This window comes from Notamacropus eugenii, chromosome 2 (genome assembly GCF_028372415.1).
Source record: "Notamacropus eugenii isolate mMacEug1 chromosome 2, mMacEug1.pri_v2, whole genome shotgun sequence".
Lineage (NCBI taxonomy): Eukaryota > Metazoa > Chordata > Mammalia > Diprotodontia > Macropodidae > Notamacropus > Notamacropus eugenii.
In genome coordinates, this window is record NC_092873.1 from 60,122,187 (window position 1) to 60,136,193 (window position 14,007).

General features: G+C 45.1%; 1 protein-coding gene across 4 annotated transcripts in view; it reads left to right on the plus strand.

Annotated features, from left to right (window-relative positions):
• The window catches only part of INPP5D (inositol polyphosphate-5-phosphatase D), a 140,235-nt gene that overhangs the window by 65,169 nt on the left and 61,059 nt on the right, over nucleotides 1-14,007 (plus strand). For all 4 annotated transcript variants that reach the window (XM_072640530.1, XM_072640528.1, XM_072640526.1 and 1 more), the window contains one exon: nucleotides 11,155-11,242. In XM_072640530.1, the coding sequence (XP_072496631.1) occupies nucleotides 11,155-11,242 (88 nt within the window). The remainder of the gene's footprint in view (nucleotides 1-11,154; nucleotides 11,243-14,007) is intronic.

The following is a 14,007-nucleotide window of genomic DNA, read 5'->3' on the forward strand; positions in this document are numbered from 1 at the left end:
GCATTATGAAATATTAGTCCCAGTCCTTGTCATCATCATTGGCAACTGACAGTTCACCTCTGCAGCATTTCTTGTTGATTTCATCTCTGCAGCATATCTCCAGTATACTCCCTTCTCTCCTCTGGTGCTGTCCCCACCCTGGGGCAGACCCTCATCCCCTCAGGTCTAGACTATAACTATAGCTGCTGGGGGGGTCTACCTGCCTCAAGTCTCTCCCCTCCAGTCCACCCTCCATTCAGTCACTAAAGTCATTTCCCTAAATCTCTGCTCTGATCCTGTCACCCCATACTCAATAAACCCCATCTGGTGACTGCAGGTATTTTCTCTGACTGTCCTCTACACTGGAATCCTCTCCTTTATCTCTACCAGTTACCTTCTTTAGCTTCCCTTCAGTCCCAGCTAAAATAGAATCTTCTATAGGAAGCTTTCCACAACCCCTCTTAATTCCTTTTAAAATTACGTCCAATTTATCCCATGTATATAGCTTGTTTGTATGTATATGTTTGCTTGTTCTCTTTTCTCATTCATTTGTGAGCAACTTGAGGGCAGGAACTGTCTTTTGCCCCTTTTTGTGTCCTACTACTTAACACAGTGCCTGGCACATAGTAGGTACTTAATAAATGTTCGTTGACTATTTTACAACTATGAAAAACTCATCTTAGAATGTCCCAAAAATCTTAGTACAGTCTTAAGCTTTAATAGCTTAACACCTCGTATAGGTAAGTTATTCCTATTTTCAGTTATTTAGAAATGGTGATTTGGTAACCTCTCAGGTAGAAAGGTCATGATTCTAGATCTGAAGTATACTTCCAAGACCATTTAAGCCAACCCCTTCCTTATATAGATGAGGATACTACTTGGCCAATGTCAAGCAGCTAGTGAGTAGCAGACCTGGGCTTTACCCTCAGGTCCTCTAATTCCAAACCAACACTCTTGCCCCTATACCATTTACGTTGCCCCCCAAAAAGAACTCTCTCTTTAATTTGAGTTGTTTTCTCAGTGACTAAGCCTTTCCTTTCCCTAGACAAGGAGAACTGAAATCTAAGCCTGTCCCAGATCATTTCATTTATTGCCAGAGTTATCTTAGCAAATTGGTGTCTGTCTGGATCAGCAGCCCACCTTAGGCTCATTTCCCTCAGCTCATATTTGTAGCTTGGAATATGAAAGCAATACATAAGATAATTGAGGCAAATTCAATTGGGCAGGAAAGAAAATAAGAAAATTGGGCCACTGGGTGACCTCTATATTTCAGTTCCCTGAGCCAGAGCTTTATTTACCCCACTCTAGTTACAACTTTCTTTATTACTTGGTTTTCTCAGTAACACACTCTAGGCAAAAGACCCCAGAATGATGATAACTTATGGATCAGCTATAGAACAGAAAGATTTTCCTGCATAGCAACATTTAATCCTCACCCACCCCCAGGATGGATTTCACACCAAGTCCTTAAATTCAATGACCACACACAAGATTGAAAGATGAACCTTCTCCATCCTCCTAATATAGATCATTAGGGGCAGCAGTGATATGGCTGGTCCAATTCAATTCAGCAGACACATAAGAAATGTTTATTGTGTACTGTCCTGGGGGTGGAAAGGCAAAAGCTAAAAACATTCCCTGCCCTCAAGGAGCTTACCCTCTGCTGAGGGGATATGACATACACAGGATCATTTGAAGATGAGGTAAGATTAATGTCTAGGGAAGGGTTCCTCAAATTTTGTGTGTCATGGACTTCTTTTGCATCAGTCTGATGAAGCCTCCAGATTCCTTCTCAGGATGATGTTGTTAAATGAGGCAAGTAGGTTGCATAATGGGTAGAGTCCTGGGGTTGGATTATGGAAGACCTGAGTTCAAATCCAGCCTCAGACACTTAATTGAACAGAAAGGGGAAAGAAAAGGGATGTGAAATCAGCCTTTATATAGTACCTACTATGTGTCAAACATTTTGCTAAGCATTTTACAAATATCATCTCATGGAAGATTCACAACAACCCTGCACTTAACCACTGTGTGATTTTGGGGCAAGTCACTTAAACTGTCTGCCTCAGTTTCCTCACCTATAAAGTGAGGATAATGAAAGCACCTATCTCCTAGGATTGTTAAAATCAAATGAGATAATATTCATAAAGTGCTTTGCAAACCTTAAAATGCTCAGTAGATATGTTATTATATGGAAAATAAAATGTATAGGATTACAAAGGAAACCACGAAATATAATTAATGTTTTGTAAAAGTTCACAAACTCCAGGTTAGGAACCCCTGATGCAGGGGAATCAGAAAAGATTTCCTGTGCAAGGTAATACCTGAGCTGAGCCTTGAAGGAAACTAGGAATTCCCAGATCCAGGGGTCAATCAGTCAATATCATTTCTTAAACACCTACTGTGTGCCAAGTATCGGACATACAAAGAAAGGCAAAAGACAACCCCTGCCTTCAAGGAGCTCCCAATCTAGTGGGGGAAAACAAAACACAAAAAGACACTGAAAAATGGGGGTGGGGTGAGATAGGACCACTGGCACAAGGGTGAGCTTGTGTCAGGAAGTTAGGAAGGATTTGGTTTTTTCTCCTCACACTTTTCTCCCCAGTTAAATATTTTCTTTCCTTTCCCAGTCAGGCAGAGTGCTTGTGGGAAAAGCAAATAGAGCAGAAGACAAAGGAGGACTGAGCGGAGTGAGGTGCGCTAATCCTGGTGAGGTTGACAGGAGCCAGACTGTGAAGGATTTTAAATGTCAAGTGCAGGAGTTTGTAATTTATCCTAGTGGCACTAGGGAACCTCTGGGGGCTCTTGAGCAGGGTAGGGAATACATCCGACCTGTGCTTTAGGAAGGTTACAAGGGCCATTGTTGAGGGGGAGGGGAGGAGAGGGAGAGGAGAATAAGCATTTATCAAGCCCCTTCCTTGTGCCAGGGGCTTTACAAGTGTCTCTTGGGCAGCTAGGTGGTGCAGTAGATAGAGCACCAGTGCAGGAGTCAGGAGGACCTGAGTTCAAATCTCACCTCAGACACTTGATATTCAACAGCTATGTGACCTTGGGCAAGTCACTTAACCCCAATCGCCTCATCCTGGGTCATCTCCAGTCATCCTGATGAATATCTGGTGACTGGATTCAGATGACTCTGGAGGAGAAGTGAGGTTGGTGACCTGCACAGCCCTCCCTCACTCAAAACAAAGTCAAATGCAAGTCATGTCATCATTTCTCTGATGGCATGGTCTTCTTTGGCAACGAAGGATGAACACACACACAAATGTCTCATTTGCTAGGCTTGTTGCTTTTTCATTTGGGGGCTTGCTTTCCCTATCCCTTGAAGGCATTCTAGTGCACTTCCTCATACTTAGAAAGCATCTCTTGGCTGTTGCTTTCCATTTAAAAACCCATCTTGATATGACCGTGGTGCACTTTGCCAGATGAAGGCTGTGTTTATGTGCTGGGTTATGCATCAGAGTGGATGAATTTTAATTCCTTCCATGTGCATTTCCTCAAATACCTTGGCATAGTGGCAGCTTTGCCAAATGTTTCCATTGTTTCTGGCCACATCCTGGCAGATGGAAACCCTGAGATCTGATCACCTCTTTTGATCATTAACAAGAAGGTCTCTGATCTCCTCATCAAACAGATTCCTGGGTTTCAGGGCAGCCCTCTCTCCTTCTCTTCTTATTTTACTCCCTGGATCAGGCAGGTAGGTGGTGCAATGGATAGAGCATCAGTGCAGGAATCAGGAGGACCTGAGTTCAAATCTCACCTCAGACACTTGACACTCACTACCTGTGAGACCTTGGGCAAGTCACTTAACCCCAGTTGCCTCATCCTGGGTCATCACCATTCATCCTGAGGAATATCTGGTCACTGGATTCAGATGGCTCTGGAGGAGAAGTGAGGTTAGTGACCTACACAGCCCTCCTTCACTCAGAACAAAGTCAAGCGCAAGTCTTGTCATCATTTCTCTGATGGCATGGTCTTCTTTGGCAACGAAGGATGAACACACACACACACCCCTTGGACCATCCCTTTCCCTGGAAGCACTGGGTTAAACTGAAATAAAAAAGCCTGTATGTTTCATGATGACCTGGGGAGTGGAATTCCTGAGACTAAGGATTTCTACAGGCTTTGTCTAACACTGCTTCCTGCCTTTCTTTAGGATCATAAACCTGGAAAGGACCTTAGAGGTAATCAAGTCCAACCCCCTCATTTTACAGATGGGAAAACTGAGAGGAGAAGTGACTTGCCCAGGGTGTCCAGGGTCCCAAAGCTGGTAAATGTCTGAGCTGGGATTTGAACCCAGGTCTTCTCCTCTGCAAGTTCAGTTCTGCATGTCACATTGCCTATTGAGAATTGGCCCACAACCAGAATTTCTTGATCTTTCCTCTGTTATGTGAGCCACTTTAATGGTGCAGAAGATGTTATGGACCAACTAACCTTTAAAAATTAGAATTCAAGAGAAAGAGAATCTTTTTTTCCCTACAAGACCAAAAAGATAAGGTTTTAACTGGTATAATCATTCATTCAAGACATCAATTTATAAACGTTGCCTATAATAGGCAAGCATCATTAATAATAACAATACATCATTGTTGCCTGGATGGCCTTGGGTAAGCCATTTAAGCTTTCTAGGACTCAATTTCCTCATCTGTAAAATGATGGGGCTGGGCCCTATGGCTTCCAGGGTGCATTTGAGCCCTAAATTCTAGTCCTGTGTTCTTCTAGCACAGTGTAGAGAGGTTTAAGCCTGGAGTCAGGAGACCTGGACCCAAGTATTGCCATTTGAATGACCTTGGGTAAGTCAAAGAATCACAGAATCTCAGCATTGGCTTCAAGTCCCACTTGTCCATGAACAAGAATCTCATCTACAATGCTGTGTTCCCAAGAAGTCACTAATTTCCTGGCGCCTCAGGTTCCTACTCTGTAAAATGGGGATAATCATTCCTGCACTCCCTATATTACAGGGTTGTGGTGAGGAAGGTTCTTTGTAACCTTAAGGTACTACATAGGTGTGGATTGCTCTCTTCCTCTTCCCTTTACTCTTCTTCCTCCTCTTTCTCATCATCACACTGTATGTTGCATATTTATCATGGCATTGTGGGGGCCTATCAGTATCTGGCATACAGTAAGTGCTTAATAAGTGCTGGTAGATCAGTTTATGGATACTATCCCTTACTTGAATATGGTGCTTTGTAATTTCCAAAGTGATTTCACAGCTCTTATCTTTTCTCACCCTTGAGATAAGGTCACCCAGCTGGTCAGTGTCCTCTCTGGGATTTCAAGAGCAGTGCTCTTGTCTCCAGATCCAGAGCATTTAGAGTCAGACAGCCTTTAGGGTCATAACTTTAGATCAGGAAGGACCATCCAGTCCAGTGCACTCATTTTACAGATGAGAAAACTGAGGCCCATAGAGGGGAGGGGAATTAACAATATCTTAGATGTAAAGCCAAAAGGGACCTCAGGGGCCATCTAATCCAACCTCTTCATTTTACAGGTAAGGAAACTGAGCCCAGAAAGGGAAAGTGAGTGGCATGAGGCTGCATAGTTCAAAAGTGGCAAAGCTGGGAATTAAAGTCCAGTCTTCTAAATAAAACCATCACTATGTTGACAACTTTGCCATGTGTTGTTTTGATTGTCTATTTGTGCCACCTTGACTTCCTGATGGAACTTAATGGTCAAGGAGTCCATACCCCTGGAGTCCAGCTTCTGCCTCTAACAGGGAGCATGACCTTGACTTCTGAGCCCCAGGACTCAGTTTCTCCATCTCAACAAGGATGCAGTTGAACTAGGGCGAGTCAGGTGCCAGTAATCTTCCAGCACTAAAAACCTATGCTTTTATGTGAGCTAGCCAGGCAGCTCGCTTCTGGTTTCCAGAGACCAATTCACATTCGGCTCCCATCCTTTCTTGTTAACAGCCTCCCTAAAGCCAGTTAATAATGACAGCTCTGACTGAGTTCTGACAGTCATAGCTTCCAGCTATTTCAGTAATAAATATTATTCTTAGAAAAAAGAGAGGATGTCTGGTGCTACACACTGATTCAGGGACACACATCACAGGGACCAGATTTGAGATGGAAAGTTTATATTCTACTAGGTCTACAGGGAAAGGAGGAAGGAAGAAGCCATTATTAAGCAGATACTACGTGCCAGGGACTGTGCTAGGTACTTTACATACAATATCTCATCTGATCCTCACAACAATCACGAGAGGTGGGTGCTATTGTCATCCCCATTTTACAGATGAGGAAACTGAGGCAGAGGGAGGTTAAGTGACTTGCCCTGGGTCACACAGCTTAGTGTTTGAGGCTGGATTTGAACCCAGCTCTCCTGATTCAAAGCCCAGCATTCTATCCATTGTACCACTTAGCTGTCACAGGGGAGAGGGAGGAAACACAACAATAACATGGAGAATCATTCCAACTCTGCTGGAGTCAGCTATGTGATCTTTCACAAGATATTTGACCTCTCTGCCATCCCATTTCCATATCTGTAAACTGTTGCTGACTCACTTCCTCAGTATAGAGTGAGGATGAATAGACCATGAAATGCTTTGATCATCTATGAAAAATGATCCTAAATTTCTTGAAAATATTATCCTGAATGGCAAGTGCACATCTTGGAAATAGTTATTATTACTACTGATTATGACAGATGCACTTACTGGAAACTTCCCCCACATGTCTGCAACCAAATGAGAAAATCCACTATCAGGGGAAGTTGATAGTATAAATATTCCAGCTTCATTTGCAAATGTTTTTGGAAATGAGAATTGGAGCCTTTTCTTAACAACTAGAAAAAATTTTGGAGCAAATTCCATAGAGGGAGGGTTGGTGAGCATTTAGAAAGGGAAGTAGTGATCACTAAGAGCTGGGTTTGTCAACAATAGGTTCTGAGGACCTGACCTCATTTCCTTTTCTGACAGATAGATTTGACTGACCCAATGAATGCCTCCAGGATAGGTAGTACACCTGGATTTCAGTAATAGACCTGACAATATCTCTCCTGCTCTCCTGCTGAGGGAATGATGTAAGCTAGATGACAGCAAAGTTAGGGAGAGCTTGGTTAACACATTTGGATCTAGAGAACAGGGGAGCCAAAAGAGAAGTCTATAGTGGACTGCCCTAGACACACTCCAACTATAGTCTGAAAAATTATTATTACTCAAATGAATGCATACTTGGCTTAGCAAACATGTGGGCTAATATGTTGGATAACCAAACTGGGAACCAACAAGCTCTTGACAGACTAGAAAAATGAGCCAAGTCTAAAACGATAAAACTTAATGAGGATAAATGTAAAGCAGTGTCCTTGGGTTCAAAAAATCAATTGCCCAAATATGGGCTAAGGACTTCAAATTAATATAAGCTAACAGTATGACACAGCAGCCATGAAAGGATGATGTCATCATCATCACCATCATCATCAGGATGATAAGTAGCATTTCTGGTGCTTTAGGGTTAGTTAGCTAAGTGCTTTACTCTGGGGTTGGTATCATTACTCTGGGGAGGTGCAATTATTATCTCATTTTACTGATGAGGAAACTAAGGCAGACAGTAGTGACTTGCCTAGGGTCACGTGGTTGGTAAATGTCTGGATGAATTTGAACTCAGGTCTTCCTGACTCCAAATTCATTGTGCCACCTAATTAAATAAGCAGAAATATAATGTCCAGATCTATCTTGTATAAGATCCACATTTCTTGTATCTGTCTCTTCATTTTTAATCCAACACCCTAGTTCAGGCCTTTATCAGCTCTTGCTAGGATTTTGCCAGGAGCTTCCTGTGTGAGTTCCTTGCCTCTCCAGTCTGACTCGTGGTGGCCAAAGGGATATTCCAAAGGCATAGGTCTAACTGCTTTCCTCACTCACTCAGTAAGTTCTGGTGGATCCTTATATTTTCTACAAAGAAGTATCTTATTGGCATTGAAAACTCTTTGCGGTCTGACTCCAGTGTATCTAGACTGATTTCACATTACTTAGCATGCATACTATGCTTCCAGACAAAGTGACCCCTCATTCACCATACCTGACATTCTGCCTTCAGGTTTCCCTGGTCAAGTCATAGAACCTTTGTCTGCCTCAGTTTCCTCAGTTTCCTCAGTTGTCAAATGGGAATAATAGTAGCACCCCCTCCCAGGGGTGTTGTGAAGATCGAAGGAGACATTCATAAAACACTTAACTCAGTGCATAGCACATAGTAGATGTTTCCTTCCTTCTTTCTCCATGCCTTTACAAAGGCATCCATCATTCTGACAATACTCTGCCTCCTATAATTCCCTAGCTTCCTTCAAGGCTCAGTTTGTGTGCCGGATCCTGTGTGGCGCCTTTCCTGATCCCCCCAATACTCTGCCCCACCCTCAAAGTTACACTGAATATATGTTTTTGTTGTTCAGTCTTTGTTGTCCAAGAGGACCACTGACATCATGAGGCTGATGACTTGCTCATAAATCGGATTTAAGTGAGGCAGTGCTGCAGGAAGTCATCAGCCTCACTATTCTCCTAATAGAATAGCAGCCTCCTGAAGGCAGAGACTCTTTTGGTTTGTCTGTCCCCACCACCTTTCCCGGTGCCTGGCACATAATGCTTATTGAACTGAGCTAGGGACACTGTGGTTCTCCCATAATTTGTCCCAGTAAATCACCCCTAGAATATTGAGTTCTGTCACATCCTAGGAAAGACACTGACAGTCTGGGGCAGTTCCCACTGCTGAGGTCCCAAGGGGCCCCCAAAGCACACGATCCACTAATCAGCTGGAAGAAACGAGGAGGAAGCCAACAAACTTTGCCAGGCTGAGACATGGGAGCTGTCCTCAAGTAACTGCAGGGCTGTCACCCAGAAGGGGAATTAGCCTTGTTTTATTGAGGCCCGGAGGGCAGAACAAGGAGTGCTGAATGAACATTGCAAAAAGCAGCAGATTTCAGCAAGGGGGGAAAGGCAAGCTTACTAATGAGTAGAGCTGACAAAAGTGGAATGAGCTGCCAACAGGAGTGGCTGTAATGCCCACCATGTGCCAGGTAGAGTCCAAAACCAGAGAGCCCCTGCCCTCCAGGCAGCCCTCGAGGAGCAGCCTGGGCTAAGGCATGGAGTTGGGAGAAGGGAAGTCTAGAAAGCAGCAAGTAAGCCTGTTGGAACATGAATGATAATGTCAGAGATTAATGTGAGCTAAATCTGGAGAGGGCGGATGGAGCTTGCTCAGGATGGACTTTCAAAGTCAAATAGCAAAGGTTGTATATTATCCTAGAAGTAACAGGATGCCCCTGAAACTTCATGAGCCAGGAGAAGTCATTTCCTCCTAGGAAAGGAAAAAACCTTCCCCAGCGGCACTGCTGTCTTGGCTGGATTTCTTGGAGCAGAGGCTGGGGGGGCCACTCCTTAGGGGTATGGGAGAGGAGGAGCTGCTCAGAATGGGGGACCTATGAGGTTCCTTTCAATTCAGAGATTCCATACAGCCAATAGCTAAAATAGGATAATTCTGGTGCCTCTTGGCAAGACTCTGTGGCCCTGGAACTCTCCAGCTGGATGTGGGCAGGAGGAGTATCCAGAAGAAAAACAGCAGTCCCATCTCCAGGCAGTGTCAGGCTGGGATCAGCCAATGCTTTTTGGTTTGGCTATACCCACATCCCTGGTGGTGCAAAGCCTGAGGCAGGAGAGACATATATAATGGCCAAATTTGTAAGTGGGATGGGTGATGGCAGGGATGGGAGAGAGGGTTCACTCAGTTTTTCATGCAAGCTCTGAAGGGGGCCACACAGCAGTGCTCTGATAGCCAATCATCGATCCCCAGTCAGATAATCACCCTACTCCCACCCCCAGAGAATTGGTGCTAAGTCTCCATCTAAGCTCAAAAATCGAGAATTCTTGTTGGGTGGAATATAAAGTAATTGTTGCGTTCTCAACTTTCAGGCCTCGTCCTAGATTGAAAAGAAGAGTTAAGGAGAATTCTCAATTGGTTTTCCAGAATTTTTAAATGAGGAATTAAGACCTAATACTAATCAGAAAGAGAGATGTAACTAGGGTGGGGCAATGGAACTTTTCCTAGGGCATTGGAATTTGGAAGCTACTGGTATTTACAGTGCTTATCTCCTTCAGCAGAAGGATACTACAGAACTGGGCACCTGAATAACACAGATAATTAGTCAAAATAGGAGGCATTAAAGGAGGAGACTTTTCTTCTTTCCTGTGCAGCTGTAGATTAGATCAGCTCTTCCCCACTCTATTTTCTTAGGCAGACTCCCCAGAATCAGTCTCCTAGTGTCCATTGGACTCTGCCTTGACTGTCTTCCTCAGTAGGATAAAGCCCAGCAACCTTCCTCCAGGTCACTCCCCAGCCCCTCAATTGAATTTATCTTGAAAACGTGCTTTGAGGACTCCTCAGATATTCAGCCTGAGAGCCAAGATTGTCAGTGGCAGCTCAGATCAGAGCCTTAGCAGGCACAGGGAGTAAGAGCCTGTGCTGAGAATCAGGTGAGCTAGTTCAGTCCAGTCCAGTGCCATTGACTAGCTGGACAGCGTTGAGCAAATCACTTAACCTGCCTGGGCATCCATTTTCTCATTTGTAAAATGAGAATGTTAGACTAGAATAATGTTCTCAGGGAGGTCCCTTCCAGTGCTAATACTTCGAACCAATGTTTATCATCTCTTAGAATTGGTTGGGTCTGAGGGCAGCTAGGTGGCACAGTGAATAGTGAACTGGCCCTGCAGTCAGGAAGACCTGTGTTCAAATCCAGCCTTAGACACTTATTAGCTGTGTGACCCTGGGCAAGTCACTTAACCCTGATTACCTAAAAAAAAAAAAAAAAAAGCACTGAAAAGAATTAAGTGACTCTGGTCAGTTTTGCTGAACTGTTCTTTCACTGAGTTTCCTTCAAGGCTCAGATTAAGTATTCTCTGAGCTTCTTTTTAGCTCCTGATCTTATGGTTTCGTGGCTATAGCAGTTTCCATATCATGACAAGCCCAGCAGCAGCTGGATGCAGGGAGGGGAAAGGGAGGTTGATGTTGGGGTGGGGGGAGCTGCTGAAACCTGACAGCTGTCAGCTCTGCCCCAGGGGGATGCATGGGCTTGGAGAAGAGCCCTCCACTTTGCTCTGTACCTCCCCGTTCCTGTTGGTACTCCAGGTACCTGGAGCCTGGCTTGGCTCTCCAGGCTAACCATTCCCTTCACCATGTTTCTTCCCTCCAGTGAGGTTGCCAGGACCCTCCCATCCCTGGAGTCCATACAGAGGTTATTTGACCAGCAGCTGTCCCCTGGCATCTGGCCTCGCCCACAGGTAGGTCATCTTGTCACCGAAAGGAGAAGAATGAGAAAAGGACTGATGAAGATTCCCTGGGCGGCCTCAAAAAAGATGTGGAGTGGGGGAAGGGGACTCAAGAGGGAGGGAAAGCTGTATGGGTGCTCTGAATACAAAAGTATGCTGGGAGACAGTGAAACATCTCTATGAATACACAGAAGAAGAGACCAGGGATAGGACCCTGGAAATGCATGCAATAGGCAAGGTCCTTCCTGTGATCTTGGGAAAGTTACTTCCTCTATTTACCCAGGCACTGGAGGAATGGGCAGCCAGAGCAGGAGCACCTCCTGCAAGGTGCCTCATGTGACCTTTACTTTCACCTTGTCCCCACCCCTAGTCAGGGTCATAGCATCCTGGGGCTAGAGCTGGAAGGGACCTCAAAGATTATCTAATCCAGCTCTTCCCTCCCACTTTACAGATGAGGAAACTGAGGCCAGAGAGGTTAAATGATTTATATGATTGTAGAACTAGAGATGATTTGTTGTTGTTCAGTCATGTCCAACTCTTCATGACCCCATTTGGGATATTCTTGGCAAAGATACTGGACTGGTTTTGCCATTTCCTTCTCCAGATGATTTTACAGATGAGGAAACTGAGGTAAATAGGGTGAGATGACTTGCCCAGGGTCATACAGCTAGTGAGTGTCTGAGGCTAGATTTGAACTCAGATCTTCCTGCCCTCAGGTCTGGTGCTTTGTCTGCTGTGCCACCTCACTGCCCTAGAGTTAGAAAAGACCTCAAAGACCTTCTAGTCTACCCCTTCCCATTTTACAGAGGAGCAACTGAGGCCCAGGGAGGTTAAGTATCTCACCCAAATCTCAGATAGTAGTAATCAGAAGTGGAATTTGAACTAGTCCCAAGGCCCTGACTTTCCCTTGCCCAGAACCAGCCACCTTTCCAAAACCTGCCACCTGAAGCTCCCTTTCAATGTTGTATCCCCTCATCAGGAGGTAAGCTGATTGAGGACAAAACTTATCTTGTCTTCTCGTACTTCTGTGCCCAGAGCTCAGCCTACTCCCTGGCCTGGAGTCAGGGTTTAAAAGTCGCTTTAGCATCCATTCATTAATTTACTCAAATGGGGACAGTAAGGACTCAGGGTATCCAGGAAGGCCTTGTACAGGTGACACTTGAGCCAAGCTTTGAAACAAGCTAAGGATCCAAAGAAGGGCAGGTGGGAGCAGAAGAAAGTCTAGGCACAAGGTGGGAGAGAGGATATTGTCGGGGCGGGGGGAGGGAGGGGAATTAGGCCTTTTGGGCTAAATATAGAATAAGGCACAGGAATATGTAACCAGCCTGGAAAGAGGGGTTGGAGCCAAGTCGTGAGAGCTTTCCATGCCAGACAAGGAGCTTGGAGCTTTTCCTTGAGGCCTTGGGGAGTTCCGGAAGCTTTGGGAGCAGAGGAACAGTGTCCTCAGGCATGATTTAGCAATATTCATTTGGCAGCCAGCATGGAGGATGGTTTGGAGAAGGTAGAGGCTGGAACCATCCAAAGCTTCCCAGCTGGGCTGTGTCAAGGATTCCCAAGGCACAGGAGCCCTTCTGGGGGATGACCTTTTGCCTTTATCAGTCAGTATCTGGAAGGGGCTTATCTGAAGGAGCACCAATGAGGAAAGGAGAGTAGATACCTCCAGAACCCTAGATTGTGGTCTAATGTGAAAGACCCTGCCTTGGAGTCAAAGGATGTGGGTTTGAATCCCAGAGATAATCCTTCTTAGCTATGTGACCCTGGGGAAGTTACTTCCCATCTCTGTGCCTCAGTTTCCTTAACTGCAAACTGGAGGTAGTGCTGTTTGTGTGTCTTTCCAGTAAAGCACTTACAGGGGCTATAGGAACGTGACTTACCTTGATTACTGAGGGCCTGAAGTCCTGAAGGCTGAGTTCTTTGTCCTCCCTGAGCTCTGACCTGCCCATACCCCCAAAGATGTAGCTGGAACGTGATGTACAGTTGATAGTCACTGATCTTGGCTATCTCTGGCCAAAGCTGACTTCAGGGACGTGTGAGTTAATCTGAGTTGTTTTTGCTAGACCCACCAAAGCGAGGCAGAAGTCAGGATAGGTGGGTAGCTTGAAGCTAAGGAAGGCCACCCAGAGTAGGAGAGAAAGTCTGAAAACAGGAGTCATTAACTGGAGCATCCCACTTATGGGTGTGCCTGGCCAACAGGACAGGGCCAGAGAGTAGCTGGGAAATGAGGTAGGTGCTGAGGAATCGAGCAGATGAGCTGGATCCTGAGTCATCAAAGCTGAATGGGAGTGAGCCCAGTCACAAACCAAAGAGATCCTGGGTAGATTCCTTCAGACCTCAGGCTCTCTATTTCCTCCAGTGTAAAATGAATTCCCAAGTGAGGCTTCCCTCCCTAACCCTCCCAGAGCCATCCCTTGTGCCAAAGAACAAGGAAAAGAGCAGGAAGGAGTAGGTCAGTAAAAGCACCCACACATCAGCTGTTGACTGACCTTCTATGGTCATGGTGGTCTTTTCTTTTCATGTACTTCCTTGGCATGGCAAGCAGCGGTCTTCAAATGCTACTTCCTCTCTGAGGTCTTCCCTGATTCCATCCCACTTCCTAGGCAGAAGTGATTCCCCATCCAGCTGCTACCCCCCAGAGAACTTTTTCTGTACCTTTCTCATGGAATGGAGTGTATCCAGCCTTGTATTAGAACTGCTTGCATTTATGCATGCCTTATTTTTACCACTAGACTATGAATTTCATGAGGGTGAGACTAGACCCTATTCATCTGATCCCCAGC